Genomic DNA, 25,317 nt, shown 5'->3' on the forward strand with positions numbered 1-25,317 from the left:
TTGTTCTTGTTCATTTCAGGCACAACCACTATCACAAGTAGCCACTCACTATTGGCACACTTTGAGATAAACCCCCCTTTAATAGACTTTAAATATCTTCGTTCACACTCTTGAAAAAAATTACGCTCATCATGTATCATTTCGTAATAGACCGAGCATTTGGTTTCAAAGAGATTGTGTGTTGACACTCTTCGCTCCACTCCCTTCAGGTTAGTGTCTTTATATTCTCGAATAACTTCCCCATTCCTTTGGCAAGTTTTTGTTTGCTTTCACTATCCAAGGATCCTCCTTTGTGCCCAAGTTTAGCCCTCAAGCCTCTTGATGCTTGGAGATTGCCCAATCATGTGTCTCTCAAGCTTCCTTCTCGCTTGGTCTTTTTACCTCTGATTCCTTTTTTTGGACCCTTGGAAGTGCTCTGAAGACAACTTTCTCTATTCTTCATGTTTCTTAATATATGTTGCTATTGTTAACAAATCAATCTCCCCCACCAGGATGATGCCATTCATGTTTCTCTTCAATTGGCATCTTTGCATAGGCTACTTTACAATTTCTATCCTTTTTCACATTTTTTAAAGTCATAATAACATGTCCATTGATCCTTATGTGTCCCAATCATGTAGAACTCAAGCTATCCTTAACTATGGTCTTTCGAGTAACATTGGAGGCATCCACATCAATTACAATGAAAGTTGTGGAAATTTACATGCTTTCCAAGTATGATTGCAACTCAATCAATCATGAGTTGCAATCATGCCTAAGGGATATTCTTTGATTGGTCATTCTAGTAGCCTCAAAAGGATGTTTTCTTAGCCCTTTCAGCTTCCAAGATGTTTACATATGCACCATCATCAATTACATTCCCCTATAATGTGCACCCTTTCTCGGAAGTGTTGAGGATACAACTTTCTTTACTCTTCATGTTTCTTAATACCTAATGCTATTATGAACAAATCAAACTCCCCCACTGGAGTTCAATTTCCATTAATGTTTCTTGTATCTCCTGAATTGGCATCTCTACGTAGGCTACTTCATGACTTCCATCCTTTCCACATTTTGCAAGTTTGTTTTAGTCATAATTGCATGCTTGTGATCCTTGGAGGTTCAAGTCATGATTGTGAATCGCCTCAAAATTCTGTCCTCAAATCTCCAATGTGATTTCCCTCTCCAAGATCTCTGAAAGACCCTCTCATACTCCTCATGAATACCAAGCAACTCAGCGTCATCCTGATTAGATGCCCACTGATTGTCATTAATAACTTCTAAGCTTTCAAATCATTCCCAAGAGAATCTTGTTCTGCATTAATTCCTTCGTCTCTCTGCATTCTTCTTCTATGCTTGCTTTTCTATCTTCATGTTTCTTTAATGTTGGCAACCATCCCCCATCAGTCTTCTGATTCTCTCTTCTCCCGAGCTTTCAAAGCCTCATGAGCTTTCATAGCTCTCTTCTCTGAGTTTTCTCAAAAACACTCATCCTTCACACGTCCTGTTTTCTTGCACTCTGTGCACCTCGTTCTCTCAGCTTACGTAGTCTTTTCCTTATGTGTTTTCATTCGTCCACCTCCACGTATTGCTCCTCGGGTCTTAATACCTTAAGAGGAAGGCTTACCTCATCAACATGTACGTGGGAATGCACTCTGGTGGATACTCAAGGTTCGAGGAAAGTAATCCCTCTCAATTAACCCCCACAATTACTGCTCGTTGGTAAGCCCAAAGGCTTTCAAAACCTCCTTTTAGTTCTCCTAAAAGGTCTCTGTTGTCACAATTGTTGCTCGGTGGTAAGCCCAAAGGCTCTCAAAACCTCCTTTTAGTTCCTTCTCTAAAGTGGTGTTCTAGCCATCTCCTCCTTTTCTTCATTTTTATTGTTGTTGTTCTCTAACTGAGTTTATGCCAAATATACTTGCTTGGATTCAATCAACACAACTAAATTCTTCCTAAGTACATCTAGTTCAAGAGTAATATTTCTATAGTATGCCTGAAATCCTAGGAATTTGCTTACTCCATTAAAGATGTAAACCTAACCCTCCATAGTTTTCTTGACGATTTGACAAATACAATCCCCAAAGTCTAAATGGACACCTTCCTCCTCGTTAGCAAGATAGCTAACGAGACAGGGACTTTGGGTTCAGCTCCTCTGGGAATCTTGGTGCTCTTCGGCTCACCTGCTAATTGGTTGGTTTGGCACACACCAAGCTCATCTAGAAGCTCCATCCAAGTCTGTGCATCCTCAAGCAATTCCTATGTCTCGCGTCATCCATTTGAGGCCTCTACAAAGAGCTTACTCTGAGGATTTCCAAGTAGCTAAGTCCCACATCTCAAAGCATGTGAGTATACACCACTGCTGGAAAAGGGATAACTCAAGTTACCAAGCTAAAAGATATCCACATATGACCGACTGTAGTCCATGTTTACTTAGGTGGAGGGGGGAAGCATCGAGGTTGCACTGAAATCAATTTGGATGAGCCACGAAGGGAGCTGTATAGTGTAACCCTTCCCCGATGCCGGCAAGCTGTATGGACGACGCAATTGCAATCCTAAGTAGACAATCAGGTGGCAAGAAGGCCCTATTGGTCTTGATCATGTCAACTTCAAGGGGTGATATCATGTGGCACTCAGAACTTACAACTACAAAGCCTAGACAATATCATTATCTGCGACCTTCGAATCTTTTCCCAACCTTTTCAGTCATAGTCAAGCCCCAAGAGGACGCCACATACAGAGCTGCTAGGCAGACTATCAAGCAAAACATCTAGGCTTTTCTTACAACATCAACTTTATGACAGCACCTTGAGAGTATGTTTTCTTTTTATGTTCATCCTTTGTTACCAAATCATTCAATGGCTAAAAACCTATGTAAGCCAACGTTTGTAATTCTGTAGTTAGCAATATCGCTCATCTACAACAGTACAGATGATCATATTCAAAAAAAAAAAAAAAGATGATGGCATTAAATATACCAGAGAAGAATGAGGTGGTATAAAGCCTGCATGTGGCCACATGCTATATAGCTGTCTATGTTATAATGAAGCAGCCTGTACCAATTATGATACAACATGTGTAAAAGATGACATAACAAGCCCTCAACCTTGGGTACAATCAGGCTTTCACAGGAACTTGCGGTGTATGAAACCTATGCATGTACACAGGAAGCAATTGGAGCATGCATCCCATTTGCATAGAGGGAACCTTTTGAGCTCAAACCCTTCCTCTATCAGATCTTATGTATAAGCCCCAACCATTGATTACAGGCTCCCTTCAACTGTCCTATCCAGTGTGGCACACTTCTCCCGGACAAAAAATAACTTAGGTGGTAACCCAAGCAATAATAAGGCAATGCCTGCACGGTGAACAGCCATGATTAATCAGTGGACCAAAACCCGACACTAACATCTCAACCAATCCTTCATTTAAAGGAAATGTCTGCAGGGTGAACAACCTTAGCAGACCAAAACCCGATATAATGTCTCAACTAATCCTTCATTTGGTTTGATAAAAGCAGAAATACATGAAATTTTGTCACTGAGGTGAAGTGAATGTACCTAATTTTGCGAGTGCAAGCTATATAACTTCCCTCTCAAGTCTCAATACTGCCATGAAAGCATCTTGTGGAACTTCTACTCTTCCCACGGACTTCATTCTCTTCTTTCCTTCCGCCTGCCACAAATTTTACCTCTGTCAAGCTTCCAGTAAAACATGCTTTTACCTCTACTCTATTGGCAGAAAATCAAGACACCTCACAAACTTAAAAATGGCAATACCCATGCACCAATACACGCATGCTACATAACACGCACACATGCACACACAAAGCATAAGCACGCACAGGAGCACACAACATAGAAAAAACAACAAACCTGTTTCTTAAGAAGTTTTTTCTTTCGTGAAATGTCACCACCTAAGACAAAAGAAACCAAGCCTCAGGTCAACAAGAATTAGAAAAAAGAAACCAAGCCTCAGGTCAACAAAAATTATGCATCTGGTACTCTTATCATCAACACAGAAGAGTTGAACCATTGCAAAGTTGAGCTATTATTCATCTCTGTCATGTGACTTATGCTCACTACAAGGCACATACAGTAAAGCTATCTTGCATGCAAATTTGAACATTCATAATCTGTGCAAGAAACACATCAACAGCACTGCAGCTTTTAGTGCGCTGGGCTAAAACCATGTCCTGTATAAACTTTTCAAAGCAGCAACTTGAACATGTGTTGAAATAGTCAGGAGAAACATCACTAACCGTAACACTTGGCTAGCACATCTTTTCGCATAGCCGAGATAGCCTCACTTGCAACGACTCTAGAGCCTATACAGGCCTACAACAAGAACAAATGGTTGTTGCCGAGATCAGACAAAAAAGGAAGAGAACCAATGGGAGTTAAAAGGAGTAACATATGCAAGGCCATCTCACCTGAATTGGAATTTTGAACATTTGGCGAGGAATGAGTTCCTTCAGCTTTTGTGTCAATGCACGGCCCACACTAAAAGCCTACACCATAGCTAGAAGACAAGCATGAATCAAACACAGTTCTCACGCTACTTGACTGCTTGCGCACACACACGCAAATTGCTACTACAAAAGGATCAACTCAAGGAAAAACAAAAACCGAAAAAAGTTGAAAAAATGTGTTTTTTTTTCCCCGAAACTTCCCTGGCCAAGAGGTTTCAAGGTTTTTTAGAAACGTTTGAAGGTTTTGAATGGACGAAACGCGTTTTTTTTTGTGACTATATGCACGATACAAACACACATGGCATTGATTACCCATGCAGCATCTACTCCTCACCCTCTAAAAAGAGACGCTTTTGATCATGAGTGGGCTGCAGTGCATTCTCATACCTCTTCATGGTTGTGGCCACCATCTTTCTATGCACGTCTGTTTCAGGTCATTTGCCAGGGGACCTCAAACGTCTAGTATCTCTCACAGAGCCGAAGATGAGCTCGGATGGCCATGAGAGGTGGGGTATCTGCTATGCAACCCTTTCATGATGTATTGCATGACCCTCAAGAGAATAGACTGCAAGACTGAACATTACATAGAGTAGGGCTTCATGCTTCTGCTACAATTCGTTTTGCTCAAATTAAAGAATCAAAGATTTACAAATTGATCGTCCCTCCCCCATGGTTTTCACAACATGCAAATGGGATATCGCAATTGAACAAAACAGAAAAATGATGGAAGCAAAACTTGCAAGTGAGATGGAATAGTAAACTCCCCCTCAAACAGAGGTTATTCCTTTGGAGATTATTGCAAGAGCACTCCCTATTGGCACATATTTGGCAAAAAGAAAAATTGCTACTGCTAAATGCGTACGGTGCTCGTGCTTGAATGACACTATTCCACACATGTTATGGAATTGCACAGCTCACCTATCAGTGGGCTTAACTGCCAGATTTCTGAGCATATGTTTTTCGAGAAACTTTTGGATTTTTGGCAGATTGGCAAGGAACTTGACAGACAAAGCTCCTTTCTTTGTATGGACAAGATTTTGGACGATCTGGATTGGTCACAATCAACTGGTTTTCTAGTCACCTCAGATTGACAAGTATTACTAGTTTCGTCAATCTTTATACGACTGTGTTTAGCTACAGCAGCTAGACCAGTTGCATATGGACTTCTTTTTCCATTGTTTTAAGTTGTACATTGTATAAGAAGTGCCCTCATCTGATTCCGTGAGCCGGAGAGGAGCATTCACCGGGGCCTTGCTTCCCTCCAACGACTTCAAGGGAGCTCCCCAAATAGCCCGTGGATTGAGAGTCAGCTGCTGCCCATACAGAGCTCAAATCCATAGAGGAGAGGAGGGTGGAGTACAGATACCATGCGAGAGCTTCCTTCTAGACCCAAGCCGGAGAGATAGTCACTGGGGATTTCTTTGAGATTGCTGGCCCCCACAGGCAAAGAGATGGTATTCGCAAGCTGCGAGGCCAGGATGGAGGTATCGTTTCCGACCCCCCCCCCCCCCCGCCCCCCCCCCCCCCCAAAAAATGTAAGCCATTGCCAAAGAGTTTTTCATATCCGTACTCACAGGTGCCCCATTATCCTCACAAGTGGTGGGGATGCGCGAGAGAGGGTCTGGGGGCACAGAAAAGAGGTGGTTTCCCTTGCTCTCCGGACCTTCCTATTGACTCCCTTCACAGCAAAGGAGCTCGCATTGCAGCTTCTTTTGAAAAGAAACGTCTCTTTCATAAAAAACATGAGGTAAGGGTTTTTTTTTAATCGACTTTAGCCTTAGCAAAGGTTTTAATGTTTTAACGTTTTCAATCCCCTACTCGCTCTCTCTGTGTGCCGCGTTCTCTGAGCTCTCTCTCTTGCACATGCTTCTTCTTCTTCTTCTTCTTCTTCTTCTTCTTCTTCCCTCCCTCTTCTTCCTTCTTCTACTTCTTCTTCTCCTTTCTTTCTTCATCTTCTTCTCCTCCTCTTCTATTCTTCCTCTTCATCCCCATATCATTCTCAACTGAAAATTGAAATCTTCAATTTCTCCAAATTTGCAAACCCTAATTTCCCCCAATTATGGAATTAGCCCCATTTTTAGCTATTTCTCAAAATTGCCCCAATTTTGAGCAACTCCATCCGCCAAGTGCCAATGACAAGTTTTAGCTTCTTACTACTTTAGTGTTGCTATAATGTTTAGGTCTGAAGCTAAAATTCTATATGAAAATATTAAAAACCTTTCTAAAAAATGGCATTTCTTATTTTGGCCTGAATTTTAGAAATGTTTCTTACGCGTTTCATACGTTTCCGTTTCTAATGTTTCATACATTTCTGGTTGCTATGGGAGCTGGTGGAGGCCTTGACGTCTCTTCCTACGAGCAAATGCCCGAGGGCCCATGGGATTCCAATTTCCTTTTTTCTTCGTCACTGGGATGTCATAGAAGGTGGCCTTCGAGCAGCCTTCAACGACATTATGACCACAGGCGCCATGCTAGAGAGGATTTAAGAGAGTCTGATTCACTTGATTCCTAAGGAGGGTGGTGATAGATTGGAGATTTAGCAATGGAGACCCTTCACCCTCCTTGGGACTACCTACAAGAATTTGGCCAAGGCGATCAATCGGAGACTTCAGCCTTTCCCTCTCCGACACTCAGACAAGTTTTGTTCAGGATCAGAGCATTCTAGACAGCATCTTCACTTATTGGGAGGCGACAGCTTCGGCCACGTTGCAGCAGCAGGATCTCATTGTGCTCCTTCTGGATTTCAAGAAAGCCTATGGTAGAGTTGACTCGGGCGTTCTGGAGGGCATGATGTATCGGATGGATTTGCTAGTGAAGTGGATCTCTCGTGTTTTTGGACTTTACTCAGCCTCTCATAGTCAGGTTCTGCAGGTTTCTCCTTTCTCGCTTGGTCCGGCAAGGCTGCCTACTAGCACCCTACCTATTCGTCGCCAAGGCCATGTGCATTTTTCTCTTAGCTTAAGAGACTGGGCTCCAAGGATTGTGTTATTAAAATTACAGCAATGTGATGAGCTATGGTGGATCAAATGCTAGAATCAACATCATTAACAAAGAGATTAGATGATAATTAAGACGTGATTAGTGAGCAATTAACTGATAGCTTAATGTAGGCATGGATAATCAAAAACCAGCAAATTCTCATTAGGCCAATGCCTCAATTTATAGGGTTTACATCTAAGCATCCAATCCCACTGATTTCTCCTTGATTCACTCCACCTCTTTTGCTTGATTCTCTCCACCTCTCACAGAATATCTCCACACCTCCTAAATCTCCTCATGCTACTCTTTATTCTCTCCCAGTAGATGCTTCTCGCCTTTTCACAGGTTCTCTCACATTTACAGATTCTCTTTTACAGCCTCTTGCCAAGGGCTTGTTCCCGCACACACCCTATTCACTTGTATATTTTAACACCTCCCCTCAAGTGAATACTCCTTGCACACCTGGACCCTAGTTTCCCTCTTACTTGATAGTCCGCGACCACTGCCTCAAGTCCCTTAACTCATAGTTCTTGACACTCTCTCTCTCTCTATGTGTCCAAGGCTACTACAAGTGTCCGTGACCTTGACTTAAGTGCTCACACATACATCTACCACATGGCCTACATCATCGGTGGCTCAGAGGTAGTTTTACTTGGTTGGGACAGGTTACATTGGGTTGTGGGGTTTCTCTCTCTCTCTTACACAAGATGATTTGACTCCACTTCCTTAGGAGCCTCCATGAAGTTTGCCGATGTCGTTCCTTCTCTAGTGGGTTTGCTGTAGCAGTCTCTTGCCATGTGTCCTGGCTTTCCACAGTTGTGGCAAGTAAAGGTCATTCCTCCTACTCTGCCTCTTCCTCGTCCTTGTCCTCGAGAGAATCCTTCTCGGGTGAAGAATGCTTTTTCTTCTCCTGCTGTTGAGTCGACCCATTTCTTCTCTTTGTCTCTGGTCTCTTACTCTAGTAGAGCTCCTTCTCTCTCGTGTAGCTTCAATTCAGGTATATTCTTTAGTGTTGCTACAATGTTTTCATATTCACCTTTGTCCACACTCTTCAGTAGCACTGCTAGTGCTTCATCTTCTACCTTTTTGCCAATAGCTGCCAGTTGTTGCTTAATGCTTTTATATGTGTTCAAGTGTGTGATTAAAGGTTCACTTTCCTTCATATCCAATTTGTAAAATGGCATTAACAGACTGCCATTGTATCCCTGTGATGTGAATGATTTCATCATTTAAACTGAGTGCGATAAGTCCCAATGATTTCATCATTTAAACTGAGTGCGATAAGTCCCAATGCTTTTTCATTCTTGCTCTTCCACTCATTTTCCCCTCTCACCTCTGGGCATTCATCTCTTCCCTCAACTAGCCCCCACAGATTTTTCCTCATGAGTAGATACATGGTTTTTGGCTGCCATGTGTAAAACTGCTCCCCATTAAATTTGGCTATTTCTTATGCCGTACTCATGATAATGTGAAGGGAGTCTTACCTCTTAATCCAATTTCAAGATTCAAGGACAGTGTCTACCCTTTTACAACTCAATCTAGTGTTTAGGAGATAATTACAACAGATTTATCAGCATAAAATCACCAGAAATTACATTAAATCAAGGGTAACCAATTTGTACAGAATGGTTGGAGTATCAAACCATCTCCGAATTGCAATCTGAAGTTATAGGGATCTGTATCAGATACCTAATGGTTAATTTGAACCCTCAACTACAACAAAATACAATGATTAGAACTGATTAATCACTGATTAATCACTGATTGGCAAATTAATCCTCTGTTTTGTGTGCAAAAAAATAGAGTATGCGGAGAGTCCAGATCTGAGACCTTAGAGTTCAAATGAGCTCAAATCCTTTCAAGGCCATCAATAGCAATTAGTCTAGTAGAGGATTAAGCCAAGAAACACAAGATTTGACCAAACATTGAATGCTTAATCTCTCTTTTACCAAAGTCACCTACAGATTTGATGAAGAGCTTAGATCTCACTGTAGACTTGATCAAATCAAATTCTGTCTTCACCAGGCGTTAGGACCTCTGTTTTTCAGAAAGCAAGCGATTTCGAGCACTGTGGGTAAGCCATCGTTTCTATGCAGAATTCTGTTTTAAGAACTGCAGGAAGACAGATTGGTTGTGTAGACATTGTGTGTGCTATAAGGAGGTCAAAAGTTGCCATTGGGTGTATGTATACACATTGAGCTCACTGGTTGTGACATTTGAGTGTAGTAAAGTATCGCTACAGAAAATATAGCAGTTTGTGCAGGACAAACCAGAGTGCTGTTTCTGGTAAATATGTGTGTCTGGCAAATGATGGTATAAACCAGATTGTTGCTAAGAAGCTTGACAAGAACAACTTCCATGCTTGGAGGTTCAGGTTGACAAATTTCCTGATGGAAAAGGGTTACTGGGACTTTTTATTGTGGTAAGCCTAGACATGTGTAGGCAGATTGTCATAAGAAGCAAGCTGACATGCAAAATGGAAAATTGCAGCAAAACAACTATGCTGTTAAAATTACAGCAATGTGATGAGCTATGGTGGATCAAATGCTAGAATCAACATCATTAACAAAGAGATTAGACGATAATTAAGACGTGATTAGTGAGCAATTAACTGATAGCTTAATGTAGGCATGGATAATCAAAAACCAGCAAATTCTCATTAGGCCAATGCCTCAATTTATAGGGTTTACATCCAAGCATCCAATCCCACTGATTTCTCCTTGATTCACTCCACCTCTTTTGCTTGATTCTCTCCACCTCTCCCAAAATATCTCCACACCTCCTAAATCTCCTCATGCTACCCTTTATTCTCGCCCAATAGATGCTTCTCACCTTTTCACAGGTTCTCTCACATTTACAGATTCTCTTTTACAACCTCTTGCCAAGGGCTTGTTCCCACACACACCCTATTCACTTGTATATTTCAACATGCATCTCCCCATCCGTACTTAGGAGGAGCTACTAGACTCAGTTGGCAGGTGACATAGCAGCATACTTATCCGGAGATGTGGGGAATCTTCAGAGATTCGCAAAGGTGATATAGATATTTTGTCATGCATCAAGAGCGTAGATCAACTAGCACAAGTCCTATGGATTTTGGGTTTGCTCTCGGCACGCCCCAACTTGGCGCCAAGTTGAGGCTTTCCAACGGATCCCGAGGGGCAGTCCAGTCCATTATCTTTGATGCTTGGTGGGCATCGACATCTCCCGAGAGCAACAGCTAGTCCCTCTTCTTCTGAGCATTCGGAAGAAGCTTTTGTAGTGGAGTTTAGCGAGGCTTTCGTTAGCTGGCCAAGTGGTGGAGCGTCTTCGGCATCACTTGATCTGGAACCCCCTAGCCCGTTTACCTAGTGGCCACATGCTAGGGGCCCGACCTCATGTATCGTTGGGAGCGTTGAGCATATGACCTGCTAGATCCCTTGCAGATTGGCTTGCATTCAGACAGCTTTCCCAGACGTTCAGGAGAGAGACCTGACTGGTATTCGGGGCAAAGACAGACTCAGCTTCAACATCGACTGTGCTATTCCTCCGACGTGGCTGACCCTTATCCCTAACCCTACTCCCCCGCAGTGGCTAGGAGTGTGTACCAAGCATGATATTCTCTTAGGAGTCCATGGCGTGGATGAGAGATGCGCATTGCTGACTTTTTCGATGGCAGATTAGAGAGATCATATCTCCCCTTGGGTGATTTCAATGGTCATGCACATGAGTGGCACATTGACCCCCCTGCGGCCAAGGTGGCCAAGAAGAGACTGGCGTTTATGGATCTGGAAGAGCTGGCCCATCATGCGCCTCCAGTGGGACCCGAGGGAGTGGACTTAGCGTGATCCTGCAAATAGGGAGGAGACTCTAGGTACCTGTTTTTCGCATACACCACACAGCTAGGCCACAGGATCCAGATGCCCGAGGTCAAGGGCACTCCGGTAGCAGCAGGACACTGGTAGACTCAGGGCCTCTCACCGCATTTTCTCTAAGATTTTTGAAAGACGCTCTGGGACAGTTTTTCACCTCGAAAGATCACCCTCTTTTTGTGGTTGCTGGCACATAGAAGTTTGGCGGTTGGCACGTGGTTGGTCATTGGCGGTAGACTAGCAGCATGTCCGAGGTGTGGCCACTCCCAAGAGTCTCAACGACCCTGTCTTTGAGATTGCTCAAAGGCTCAAAAGGTTTTGGCATCAGATTCTCCGCATCTTCACGATGGATAGGACTTCTACCCGTACTATTACATGGGGCATTGTCGCTTGGGCCACTGACGCTAAGGTTGTCATGGCTTATGAGGAGGAAGGTGGGGGGCTAGCCCTTCAAGTCTCTCACCTTCACATTTTGACAGTGTCATTCCTAGCCCCATCTTCTGGTCACTGGACTCCTGGTTCGTGCCAGAGATAGGAGATTTGTAGCAACATTGCAGCATGGCACATCTGGAAAGCTTGATGCAATGAAGTCATCAAAGGCACCCACACTCCGCCTGCGGACTCCCTCAAAAGCATTTGGCTCGACATCATTCATATCCTCCACGGCCAGTGGGGAAGCTGCAAGGTGGTTCTGACTGTAGACGGAAGCATCGGGAAGCCTTCTCGAGGCTCTGGCGACCTGGCCGTTTTCTCTTATAGAGGTGGTGAGCCCACTTGGCACTACAAACCACCTGTGTGGTTATTCCCTCCCCAACCCTTGTATGAGATAGCCTTCTCCTCATAGAGTGGCCAGCCGGAGGGAAGTGCATCCTTCCTCCCCTTTTGTTCTTTGGTCCTCGCTCCGTACATGGAGGCAAGTTTGTATTTAGCCCTTCGAGGCTGTTTTTGTTAACTAATAGAAGGATCTTGTTTTCGGAAAAAAAAAAAAGTGCCCACATCTTCTTAGTTCTTCTCTTTATACAGTTAAGAAATAGAAAGTGTGGTTTTACCAAAAAAATGTGTTTATGTGTGTGTGTCATAGTAGTCAGGTATGATACCGAACGGTTCGTACAATACGATACCATACGGGAAAATACGGTACGATATAATTTTTTTTCCTTATCGTACGATAAAAAACGGTGTTTAAAAAATACTTATAAACTTAGGTATTTCCAATTCCAGATATGGAGTATTTTAAAAAAGGAGGAAAGCATCATAGTACAGAGGAAGCTCAAACAGCCATAGATAAGCAAAAAAAAGACCATTACCTCCCCCAAAAATATATATATATATATTTTTCTGAAAAACCCGTACGAGCCCATATGGTATCGTACCGTATGATAAGTTGTCGTACGCTGTACGGAAACAACCCTGGGTGTGTGTGTCTATTTGCTGCAAGTTTCGGCAGTCATGTAGGGACCGTCTCAACAAGCATCGGAAATAGGCGTATTGACCAAGAGGAATGTGTCCATAATGCATCTGATTTCTATTTTGCCATATTGTCCACAGTGCCCAAAAAGTAGTCCACACAAAGAATACCTCGAAGGTGGTATATCGTTGCAGAATCCGAGCGAAAAGCCAGAATGTCTTCTCAAATTGAGCTCCCGAGAATCGCATGTGAAGATGCCCTGACAGTCTGTCCAGCAATACATGGCCTTCTTTGACTGATTCTAGGCAGTCACATCCCTAGCCCCTACAAAGGGGCCTCAGTTGTATCATGATGTTTTGTTTGTGGGTTGTCACCCCGCAATGAGGTTTCCCACGTGTGTGTGTGTGTGTGTGTGTGTGTGTGTGTGTGTGTGTGTTAGGTCGTGAGAGAGAGCACCCTGCCGCCTGCCTTCAAGACGTCGACAGAGGATACCCGCTGCAAGCTCTGCCCTGCTAAACGCGGCCTGCAGCATCCGACCATCGTCTCCCAGACTGACGCTCATCATCCTCCCTGCTCCTCGTCTGTCTGTCGCACCTGTGCTGCCCTCTTTCACTGTTTACGCTTCTGTTTTCTGCCTCACAGTTTTTTGTTCCAGTTTTTCTCCTTTTCTGTTCTGCACTCTGACCGCCAAATAGCCCTCAATCTTCCTCCCCTATCTGTCCACGTACCTGCGTATCCACTTCTGCTGATTCTGCCCTCTGCTCGAATTCTCTGTCAATATCTCATCTGCCTCCTTCGACAACCTTTCTCTCCTTTTCCTGCGTGCTTTGATTATGGCTCAAGGAATGGACGTCTGTACATATGCCAGGAAAGAAAGAAATACAGATGCGAAACGTCGCTTATCAGAGCCTCCTTTGTTGCAGGAAGAATCTACATCAGAAGCTCAATATGTATATGACACTCTTAAAGATGACTTCCAGCAGTCTCGCCAAGAATGGGGCAAACCCATTCCAGAGGTCACCTATAAGTTGAAATTGCCGTCCATTGTGAATCCCCTCAGGAAGCTCTCTCAAACTGCGGTCATAATATTCTTTCCAGGAAGAATTCCCGCAGCCAGTGATGTTGCACAATGGATCAAATCCATCCTTGGAGGATGCTTTGTAGAAGGAGTATACTTTGCTTCCAGAGGTTTTTATGAGGTGCATCTATCAGATGCTTCATGCAAACAGAGGCTTCTTGAGTTTTCTCCGCTGTTTTATGGGAGGCAAATGGTGCATGCTATGCCCTGGTCCCCCAACAAGGATTACCAAAGCCTGATACGGCACCACTGCCCAGTATGGGTTGAGGTTGCAAACTTTCCGGATTATATGCGTGAAGAGTTGCCTGGCCTGGCTGCCACTTTGGGACAGGTTATTTGTCCTCCACGCCCCATGGGAAACCGTAACAGATTCTGTATACTTTGGGACACTGATATACCTACCCCTCCTTCTATTGCAGTCGAAGTTGAGGGGGTGCAATTGGGCAAAAAGTATTTTGAATTGAAGTGGGGTGTGTTTGCAGGTGCTTGTTTTACCTGTCACAAGTTTGGGCATCTAGCTTCTGAATGCCCGATGGTTCTCCATCAGCCCCCTCCAAATGCTTTGCCACCTCAGCCCCGGGAAAAGAATGAGAATTTGCAAGCTAAGGCAGCAAATACAAATGCAGCCAAGAATGCAAAATCAGCTAATCAGGTGCACTTGCTTGTTGGAAAAGGAAAAGATAAAGGGAAAGAGAAGCTGAATGAATCTGTGGGAATTGATCAGGATGGTTTCCAACAACCTAAGAAGGTAGTTGTTCTGAAGCAACGCCCTCTTCAATCTCGTCAATGGGATGCTTCTTCTCCTTCGCCAGGACAGACTTCTACTTCAGCCTCCGCCCCTGTCCTTCAAAATTGGGTGGGGGTCTTGAAGAAAGGCATCCCCATATGTGATTCAGAGGAGGGGGAAAATGCTATGTCCTACATGAGTAGTGAAGGCATGCAGCCTATGCAGGCAGAGGCTTAGCCTCTTTGAAGTTCTCCTTTCATCCTCACTTTTTTGTACATACCCCTTTTATGCTTCAAACACTTAAGTGCTTTACATATAATGTACAAAGCCTCTGCAATGTTTCAAAGTGGAGGCTTCTATGGAATTATGTACATAAAATGCAGCCAGATATTGTTTGTTTGCAAGAGCACAATCAGCACTCCATGGCTGGACATCATGGCTTTTTGCATGGTTATGATATATATTATGCTGGTACCGCTACCTATTCAGGTGTATGCATACTGGTGAGACATGAGTTGGAGCCTCAGTTGGCCTTCAATGACAGCAGTGGCAGATGGATTGTCATACAATGTAATGTCAATGGTGATATTTTTGAGTTTGCATCAGTGTATGCCTCCCAGACCTCGGCCATGAGGGCCACATTGTGGGACTCTATATGTAGATATCCATGGAGATCCAATGCATTCATCTGTGGGGATTTTAATAATTCGCCTCTGCCTAGGGATAACACCACAAAACGGTCTCATATGCTATCTTTGGAAAGGCAGAAATGGGATGACATGCTTCTCTCTGTGCAGGCTGAAGATTTATGGCTACTTCTTCAAGGGTCGGTCCCTGGATATACCTTTCACCATAATGCACTTACCACATATTGGGCAAGGCTGGACAGATGGTATCTGTTTTATCCACAACAATTTGCAGATTTCAGCCCTCATTTACTGATAGATTTCTCATTGGGATTGTCAGACCATGCTCCATTGTGGATGAATTTACAGCTTGGCATGCCTCTGGATGATTTGCCACTTTTCCCGAGTAGATTGTTGCATGTTAACAGCGCATATTTTCAGCACATATATTTCCGGCAGATGATTAAATTTGCTATTCATCCTTTGCTATTGCATGCCCAGGAGGACATGAATTTTGCTTGGGACAGCTTTGTCTCTCGTATGCAAAATGTCATTAGGGAGTATGGCAAGTGGCATATGACTGAATGGAGGAATGAGATTAGGGGGGAAAAAGAGACAGTGCAACAATTGACTGAGTTTTCCCAATCTAGGCCACTTACGGATTCAGAAAAGGATTACCTATCACGTGCTCAATCAAAACTTTCTGCTAATGATAAGAGGAAATTGCACAAATGGCAGATAAGGGCGAGAATGAAGCCTCTCATGGACAAGGGCTGCTCATCAAAAGCTTTCTTTCAGGGGTTGCATGCTACTCGAAAGAAAAACTCATGCTTGAGGGTTAGGAAGTTGGATGGTTCTTGGACTCATTCTTTTTTGGATCTCCAAGATGAATGCCACAACTATTTTCAGAAATTATTCTCTGCTCCTCCTTTCCCATCTAATCAAGTGATTGATGCAAGGACTGAGTTACTCCAATATGTTTCTGCAATAGTTGAGCCGGATAATGCTCTTGCTTTGGAGAGACCTTTTACTCACACAGAACTGGATAATGCATTGTTCCACCTCAGTAAATATAAGTCCCCTGGCTGGGATGGCCTTACGGTGGAATTCTACATTTCTTTTTGGGATGATTTGAAAGAGGTCCTCTTGAGAATGATCAATGTGGCATGGCAAGAAAATCAGTTGCTGCATTCTTGGAAACATGGCATAGTCAAGCTTGTGCCCAAAAACCATCTGTGTGATCACATATTTGATTGGAGGCCTATTACATTGATGCCGGTAATTTACAAACTTATTGCCAAAATGTTAGTGCATAGGCTTCATGGTATACTCCATGCAGGTCTTCACCCTCATCAGTATGGGTTTCTGCCGCGAAGACAAATCCATGATAATATATCCAATGCCTTGACTGCAATTGAATATGCTAAGTATTCTCGTCAGGATGTGTTGATATTGCAGGTGGATATTGCTAAGGCATTTGACAATGTTCAATGGGATTTCATTTCTCAGATTATGACAAAGCTGGGCTTTGGTCCCAAGATGGCAAATGCTGTTTATTGGCTATACTCTGACGCTACTGCTCAATGCATTCTTGGGGGCCATTTGTCTCGATCATGGATATTGGGTCGATCGGTTAGACAGGGCTGTCCTCTTAGTGCTCTCTTCTATGCAATTGCCACTCATCCTCTGTTGATGTATCTTGATCATCTAACAGACTCAGGACAGATGACTGGTCTTAAAATCCCAGGGGCTAAACCTTTCTTGGCACAAGCATATGCAGATGATTCCTTCTTTATGCCACAGAATTCTCCTACGGAACTTTGCAAGCTTATGGCCACTCTCTCATTATATGGACAGGCAGCTGGATTGCATATTAATTTTGATAAATCTAAATTGATACCCCTGAAAGAATGTGATTGGCATTCTATTCTTTGGCCGGGGCAGGTGGTGCATTCCAGAGAAGTGGTCAGACATTTGGGATATCCCATTGGATGGCATATCTCAAGAAAGCAGCAACTAAAATGGATTTTCCAAAAACTCCATCGTAAGCTGGAATACTGGAAGATATCTACTTGGCCTCTTCATGTCAGGCTCAGAATTGTGCAATCCATAGTGATGTCTTATGTTCAGTTCTATTTGCCTTTATTGCATTGGTCCTCCAGGGATATTTCAGCCTTTATGTCTCAAGCTATGGAGATATTATGGAAGACAAAATCTGCTGTTAAAGCTTTGAGACTGATGAAGATGGAAATGGTGTGTTCCCCAAAGATGCATGGTGGACTCAATATTCTCAATATAAGATATCATGTACTTGCAAGGAAGGCTACTATGTTGCACACTTTCTTCTGCCAACAACAGCCATGGACTTGTATGTTAGCGTCCATGTGTGTCAACATGAGGACTTTAGCTTATGGCCATTGGATTACGGATCATTGGGAGGTTGTTATTGGGAGATTTCAAGGCAGGATACCTGGCTGTCCTTTTTCCACTGCCTTAATACTTGACTGGAAACAAGTTCTCTCTAAGGTCAAGTGGGCTCCTCGTAATTGCTTGGGGATGAACTCCATGAGGAAGGAAAGTATTCATTGGAGTGCCATTTTTGACACTCCACTTGCCTTGCAGGAACCTGTTCGGGCATACAATCTTATGAAACTGGGAATTAGGTACATACATGATGTGGTGGATGATCGAGGATATGTCTTATCCTTTCCTCGGGCCACTGCTACATATGCATTGGGAATGCATCATAGGCCAATATGGAAGAAAATTGCTGAAATATTGCTTCCTTTTTTTACCTATTCCAACTATGGCTGACACAGACAGGCTCATGGATTGGCAATTGTGCTCATCTACTGCAAGCACTCATCATGTTCCCCTTCCAGCCTTGACCTCCATCAAAGCTTATAGGATTCTTCAGCCTCCCCCATGGATTCAGCAACATGCCAATTCTTTGTGGCATATGAGAAAGCCTCTCTCTTGGTGGCGGAAGAATCTCCGCATGTTATGGAAGTGTAAAATGCCACTGAAGCAAAGACTCTTTCTTTGGAGATGTTTGACAGGCACATTACCAGTTGGGGTCACACTTGCCAAACGTCACATTGCACCATCCACATGTCTAAGATGTTCAGCTCCCTCAGAAACCTTTCTTCATCTGCTGTGGCAATGTCCTTGTTCCAGGACCCTCCTCACCAGAATTTCAGGCTATCTTCGGCTCCGATTCCCGAGTCACAGATTTGGGAAACATTTTTGGCTCTTTGGCAGATTATTGCAGTCTTTGTCCCAATACTCACTATTTCTTTTCTGGGTGAGATATTGGGCTCTTTGGACAATTTGGAGTGAGCACAACATGGCATACTTGGGTAGGCTGAATCAACAGTCATATGAATTCTTCAGAGCCTCATTGCGGCAATCCTTATATGATGCCTGCCATGAGGGTGATATGGATGCTTCTTGCATAGAGCTCTTCTGTTTATGTTTCTGACATTTGGGTTCCTCTCCTTTATGGAGATCTCCCATCTTTGTAAATTTGTGAACATATAAATATACTGCACTAGACATTACCAAAAAAAAAAGTGTGTGCGCTGTCGTGACGTGAGCGGTATAGCCAGGAAAGTACGTGACTTCTAGCTGTGAGAGTAGGTGCCAAATTTAACAAGGAAACTCGCACACAAAATTTCCCCAAGGAGCATAGGACATATCCATTTCTAACGTCATTTACATGTGTCAATTCACTTTAATACATCCTTGAAATCATCCTGATGACTGCACAAAATTGTGTACCAAGTGCTTGTTCCTTTCCAAGCATAGATTCACTGGCTCCCTTTTCCAAATCCCTCGAATTAATCACATGTAGGCATAACATAACCTTCAATTTTTTTCCAACATACATGTGACCATTTACATTCTATACATCCAGTGCCTTCAAATCCATCATTCCAAGATGTCCTTTATCACCTGAAAGCCTGCTTTTAAATTCTAACATTTCACAAACAAAAGATAGCATACGGCATAACTATAACATGCTCATGAATTCCAAAATTGGATCGAGTGAGTGAATCCAACTTCCCACAGCTTGAAAGTATTTTTGATATCCTTTTTCCGCAATTCTCCAAGTTCCAAACCTTTAATTTTTTCTCCAAAGCATTTTACTCGTTTCCAAATCCCTTTAGGATATATGAGATATACGATTTTTCTAAATCGTATGAAGAGATAGTGTATTAAAAGAAATAAAAAACAAACCACTTATCTGAAGGTTTACAAGTGTAATTTTTCTTGACTTTATTTCACTAATCTCGAAAGCCGCTTCGCTGCAGACTGTTCGATGAAGGAAGCGTAGAAACCAAAAAGCATCTCCTATTATAGTACTCGAAACCCTCTTCAAATCTAACACCTACAAGCCATGTACATAGGTATATTCTTGTAATGAAATTCTCTGGTCGATTGGGCACTGGTTCCCTCCCTTTTCTGCAGACCCCCCCACTCTCTGATATCCGCCGCTTATACTCTGGTTTTCTCCTCTCTTTCCCGCAAGGAATGCGGCGGCCTCACCACCTTTTGCAGCTTAAGATTCGGAATTTTCCATTTCAAAAGGCTGCGCTTGCTTCTATTTTTCACAATATCCCCAAAATTTCCAATTAAAAAAAAACATTCCTTTTTATTCCACGTATGCTGCCACCCGCCATTTCCAATACTTTCAATTACCTTTCTTTTTAATGCCACACAAGCTGCCCCCCCTAATATCCTTTATTATAGTCTTCCTTTAATAAGGTGTGTAATGCTCCTAACCTTGGCATTAAGGCAAGCTTCCCAATGCAAAATAGATCATCCAATTGTATCCCCGCATTCAATTAAGACTTCGGCACTCTAATGCCCCATTAAATCTCCATTGCTCTTGATGCCTCCATAGTTTATAATGTCATCATATCGACCATGTGATTTATAGAATCCCCCAATTGTTCACTCAAATATATCTCCATGTCTTCATAAATGCATTCCTTTGTACATTGGCATGCCCTCATGTTTGCATTCCATAAGAGATATTCACTAATTTGACCCATCGATACCATTAAGAAGCTACTACACATTATGCACATGGGAAGCCATTGACATCATTAACTTCTCCCTTTGACGTGCCACTCATACCATCATATATAACTGGATGTTCCTAACTTACCCATGAGCTCTGAGTAACAGCAGAACCATCACCCACCACACTCATATACAAAAACTCCTAAATCTGGCTCAGCCTCAGCTCGTCTTATTGAACCTCATTTACAATATGAACATATGTACATGGCATCATATAATGACTCGTCATGGCATTTAACCCATGCATCTGGATTTGCATTTGATGGCCTCACATGCATGGTTTCACACCTTAGACGTGCCATGGCACGACATCCACCCCCTCTAAACCTGCACATCCTCTGGTATGTGCCAAATCATCATCAAGATCCACATATAACTGGATGTCGTCTTCATCTTCTGCATTACCAGGAAGATCATCCTCTTCCTCTTCAACCATATCCATACTACCACTGTCAAGCCTCTCATCCTGAGTCTCCTGAGTCTCCTCTGGTATGTGCCAAATCATCATCAAGATCCACATATAACTGGATGTCGTCTTCATCTTCTGCATTACCAGGAAGATCATCCTCTTCCTCTTCAACCATATCCATACTACCACTGTCAAGCCTCTCATCCTGAGTCTCCTGTGAATCAAAAGGATCACTATCATGCCTTCTTTTAAATATCTTGATTCTTTTGCCTGCCACAAAATTCTTTATTTCTGTTCCATCAAGCTCACACAAAGTGTACGTGGCATTTCGATGCACATGCTTGACAATGTAAGGGCCAAACCATCTTTTTGTAAATTTTCTTTGAACAGTGAATTGGTTGTCAAGGCTACTATCATACATTAGAACCCAATCACCTTCTTCAATAGGTTTTGGCCGGAGTCTGTGTCTTCTATCAAACCTTTCTTTATTTTTCAACCTTGCATCTTTCAAGCGAGCTTTAGCAAGCTCTACATCCTCAGGCCTCCTCTCCAACTGTCTTATTCGCAATGCAAGGAGGTCATCTCTGCTCAATCCTTCCACCCAGGGCAATACATTCCAAGTTAGAACTACTTCTTCAACTGGCATCACTGGCTTCTGACCATACATTAATTCTGCAGGCATGTATCCTGTCACTGAGCTATGAGTTGTACGGTCAGCCCACAAGGCATATGGTAGCAGCTTTGGCCACTCTCGCATTCTTTCTCTGCATGCCTTAGCCAAAGCTTTAATGATTGGAGGATGTCCTCGCTCACTTTTTCCATTGCCCTCAGGATTGTAAGCACATGTTAGGGACAGTTTGATACCAATTCTAGAGAAGAATTCCCTTGCTTCTTCAACATCTAGCTCACCCCTATCAGCTGTTATTTTCCCAACACAACCATACCGGCAAATCACATCTTCCAAGAGAAATTTACATACTGTTTCCGTACTCTTTGTTCTAAGAGCACGCCCCTCTACCTGGTTTGTCAAATCTTCTCTTGCAAGTGCTATATACCGCATCTGGCAAACTCCTAAAGGCATTGTAACTAGATCCACTACCCATTTGTAGTGCATGGCAGGTGGGTAGGTTGGTTGCAATCCATCACGATGTCGCACATTTGAGTACATTTGACATACCATGCATGTTTCCACATATTGGGAAATATCCTTGTACATTCCTTTCCTTTATTTTGGTAAACGTGGCCCACACACTTCTATGTCCAGCCCAGAGACTCTCATGGAATTCTTTCACAAGCTTTCCTTGAGTCTCTTTATCACATATGACTCTCTGTGGCATAGCATTCCTCTGCTTAGGATGCTTCCAGAGGTACCCATCCTTTAGGAAATAACCATATGCTTTTCTGCGGATCCTCTTAAATTCTGAGTCAGACCAATTTCCCTGTCTTGTCAGAGTACTTAAGTATTGACCAATAAGCAACCAATCTCCTTCATACATTTCCTCAGTAAAAGACTCAAGTGCATTTGATAGGCAAATATGGTCTCCCTTTGCATATGCAGTAGTGTAGAACCTTGTACCCACATCATCAATGTCACTAATCATCTCTTTCTCATCTTCATACTTGGCTCTTGATAGCATATCTGCAACTGGATTATCTTTTCCCGCAATATGCTCAAACTCAGGATTTAGTGACTTGATATAAGCAATCCACCTAAGCATAGCAATATCTGGAGTGGTACAACTTGCTATCATCCCAAGAAGTGGCAAGCAATCTGTTTCCACAAGTACAGATGCCCCAATAAGATATTCTTTTTCACATTTTAGAGCAGTGACTATTCCCCATAACTCTCTTGATCTGTGGATACTTTCGTTGTCAAAAGCTTAATACCTTTGCTCCAAATCTGATTACATACCTGTGATCATCCTCATCATCTTGCCCTACTGCCCATCCTATCCCAGTAGGACTAGTATAACTGTAACAATCACAGGCCTGCTACACTCATAATCTGCCTTTCTCAGAGTAGGTGATGATTGGAGCAAACATTTCAGCTTTCGCATAGCTTTAATATGTACTGCACTCCACAGAAATTTTTGATTTTTCCTCAAAAGTTGATAAAGAGGATCTGCTACATGTGCATAATGTGGGATCCAAATAACATAAAAGACACATGCTCCAAGAAATCTCCTCAGCTCTATGACATTAATGCATGTCTCTTTCATTCTTTGTATTGCATCTATCTTGGCTAGACAAGGTCGGCGTCCACTAGTACTACAAAGATGTCCCACTATTAGCACTTCACCAACTCCAAACACTGATTTCAGCCCAGATAAAGTAAGATTCACTTCTTCAAGCCTGGATAGAATCATATCACAATCCTTTATATGATTCGCCACAAACATGCGACACCCTTTTGAATCCAAATCCTCATCTTTGTCTTTCTCATCACAGCCCTTTATTGGCACATCATCCAAAAATGGCATAGTTTTTTGTGGTATGAAGTCTCGTAAGACTTTATTCATTCCATTCATCATATGTGCCACTGAGTTGGTGGCTCCCTGTGGTAAGGTACACATCCTTACTAATCCCAAAGGAGTTCTCATTGTGGTCAAGTCCCTGCTTTGTATATCCAGCTGGAACTGATCATATCCCGAATATAGATCACCCATGGAGTATATAGCTTTCCCTGCAAATGCTTCTGCAAACTCATCCACAATCGGACCTGCTCCCACATTCCTGATTGTGACTTTGTTTACAGGTTGCATGTCTTGTATAAAGCGCAATGTCCCATTTTTCTTTGGCACAGTAAACCATCTGTTGGAATATGGGGCACATGATGGCTCCAAGATTCCCATCCTAATCTTTTCTTTTAGTAATTCCATCAGCTTTGGCAAGAGAGCCTTTGGTACTGGAATTGGCCGCAAGTTCCAGGGCACATGTGGAACAGTAAAGATCACCATTGGTGCTGTTACACTTGGATCAACACAGCCTATCTCATACGGCTGAAAAGCAAAGGCTTTCCCATGTTTTACAAGCATCTCCTCAAAGCATTCCCTTTCAACTGGCAACAGAAAATCCTTCTCACCAATCTTCAGCTCTTTTAGAGTTTCTTGAGTAAACTTATGCCCAATTTTCTTCGGATCTCTGAGATTTGGTTGCATAGAAGCTTCATCTATCTTCTCCTTGCTTCCTGGTGGCAAAGGCAAGGCAACTGGTTTCACCTTCTTTGCAACTGTTTTGTACTTTGTATCAACATGAGCATCCATCTCGCAATTCATGTTTTTACATTCCACCCCCTCGAATTCCTGGATTATATCATACATCTCCACAGATGACACCTCTATCATTTCATTTCCACCCTGTAAGCATACTCTTCCCATATCAAGAAGCACATCCATAGTATCTACAAATGACACCTCATCAAGCACCCCTGAAATAAACTCATTCTTCTCCAAAAAACCACACTGCTCAAGACTTTTTTGTTCATTTTGTATATGTTTTCGCATGCCACGCTTCAAATCCTTGCTTTTTACAAAAACCAGTGACCCATAGCTGGAGAATCCCTGAAAATTTGCTGAAAAGCTATTTACATTGATTGAGTCCTGCGAGAACTCATTTTCCTTTGTACCATTGGAATCCCGCTTTACAATGGCACCTGGCCAAAATCCCTCATCTCCCTGTAATTCATGAATTCTCTATTTATCTTTGGGAGTGACTGTGCTCGAAGAGACTCACGATTCCTTTCATGGTTAATGCAAACTGTCAAAAACTGAACAGCTTTTTTGCCATCTTTACTCCTTATTCTTGCATATGCCGAGCCATCATCCAAAACCTTTGTTTCCATCCTCACAGCTGTAATGTAGGGTTGCCCAAGGATAAGGGGATACGATGACATCTCCTGAACAAAGAAGTTCTGATCATCTTTCACATCCCCTATAGTTACCCTTACATTTGGGCATGCGGCATAAAGCTCTCCAGATGAGTTATTAGCTGCTTTAATCATCCACCCATGATCCACATCCATTGGCCACTTACATTTGTTGTAGAGATTTTTAGCCATAAGATTTATTTCAGACCCATGATCAATTAGAGCGACATATGGCTCTTCCAAATCACCTATCTTGACAAGGGTTTCAGTGGTTGCTCTTGCCCAATGGCTCCTGGAGTAATGACTCTTTGTAAGAACTTCTTTTTCATCATCCTCTTCCACAAAGCGCACTTGTCGTGCCCCATCAGCAGAGTGATTAGATTCCACCACATTTTCTCTCTCTTCCTTTTTCTGTACCTGTACTCCATGAGTCTTGGAAGTGCTTGCCTCCCCTTGTGATGGAATAGATTCAATTATGGACTGCCTTTTTCTTCGTATAATATCAATTATCTCATCATGAAATTCTTTCTTTGCAATCCCCAAGACTTCCCCTAGTGTAAATTCCACCCTGCTGTTTAGAATCCTCTCTTCAAGCACCTTTTTGAGATTTGTTGCAGCTTCAATATCAGATTGAAGCTTGTAGAGTGGACTTTTCCCTTTACCCTTCTCCTTCATTTTTGCTGGCACCTCTTCCATTGAAACTTCCTGTGGAGGTCTGCTATGCTGTGGAGGCATATGTGATGGCCCAGGATCCTTCTTTTCACTTCCACGTGTAACTCTTTTTGATGGCCCTCCTTCCTCATTTTCCCTTTTTCGCTTCTCCTCTACCTGTGCCTCAT

At 42.8% G+C, this 25,317-nt stretch overlaps 1 protein-coding gene and 1 pseudogene across 2 annotated transcripts in view; one reads left to right on the plus strand and one right to left on the minus strand.

Annotated features, from left to right (window-relative positions):
- Positions 1–2,916: 2,916 nt before the first annotated feature.
- LOC147630383 (translation factor GUF1 homolog, chloroplastic-like) overlaps positions 2,917–25,317 on the minus strand; it is a 91,917-nt gene continuing 69,516 nt past the window's right edge. Inside the window, exons 19-23 of one of the 2 annotated variants that reach the window (XR_015267632.1) lie at positions 4,409–4,497; positions 4,238–4,313; positions 3,852–3,892; positions 3,537–3,651; positions 2,917–3,334 (exon numbers count right to left, since the gene is read on the minus strand). Coding sequence is in view for 1 of the 2 variants with exons in the window: in XM_086810246.1 (XP_086666372.1) it covers positions 3,556–3,651; positions 3,852–3,892; positions 4,238–4,313; positions 4,409–4,486 (291 nt within the window). In the remaining variant the exon portion in view is untranslated. The remainder of the gene's footprint in view (positions 3,335–3,536; positions 3,652–3,851; positions 3,893–4,237; positions 4,314–4,408; positions 4,498–25,317) is intronic. The other variant, XM_086810246.1, reaches the window with a different exon arrangement.
- LOC147630384 (uncharacterized) lies at positions 17,366–18,683 on the plus strand (annotated as a pseudogene).

This window comes from Cibotium barometz, chromosome 16 (assembly GCF_041138505.1).
Source record: "Cibotium barometz isolate CiBa-2024 chromosome 16, ASM4113850v1, whole genome shotgun sequence".
Classification (NCBI taxonomy): domain Eukaryota; kingdom Viridiplantae; phylum Streptophyta; class Polypodiopsida; order Cyatheales; family Cibotiaceae; genus Cibotium; species Cibotium barometz.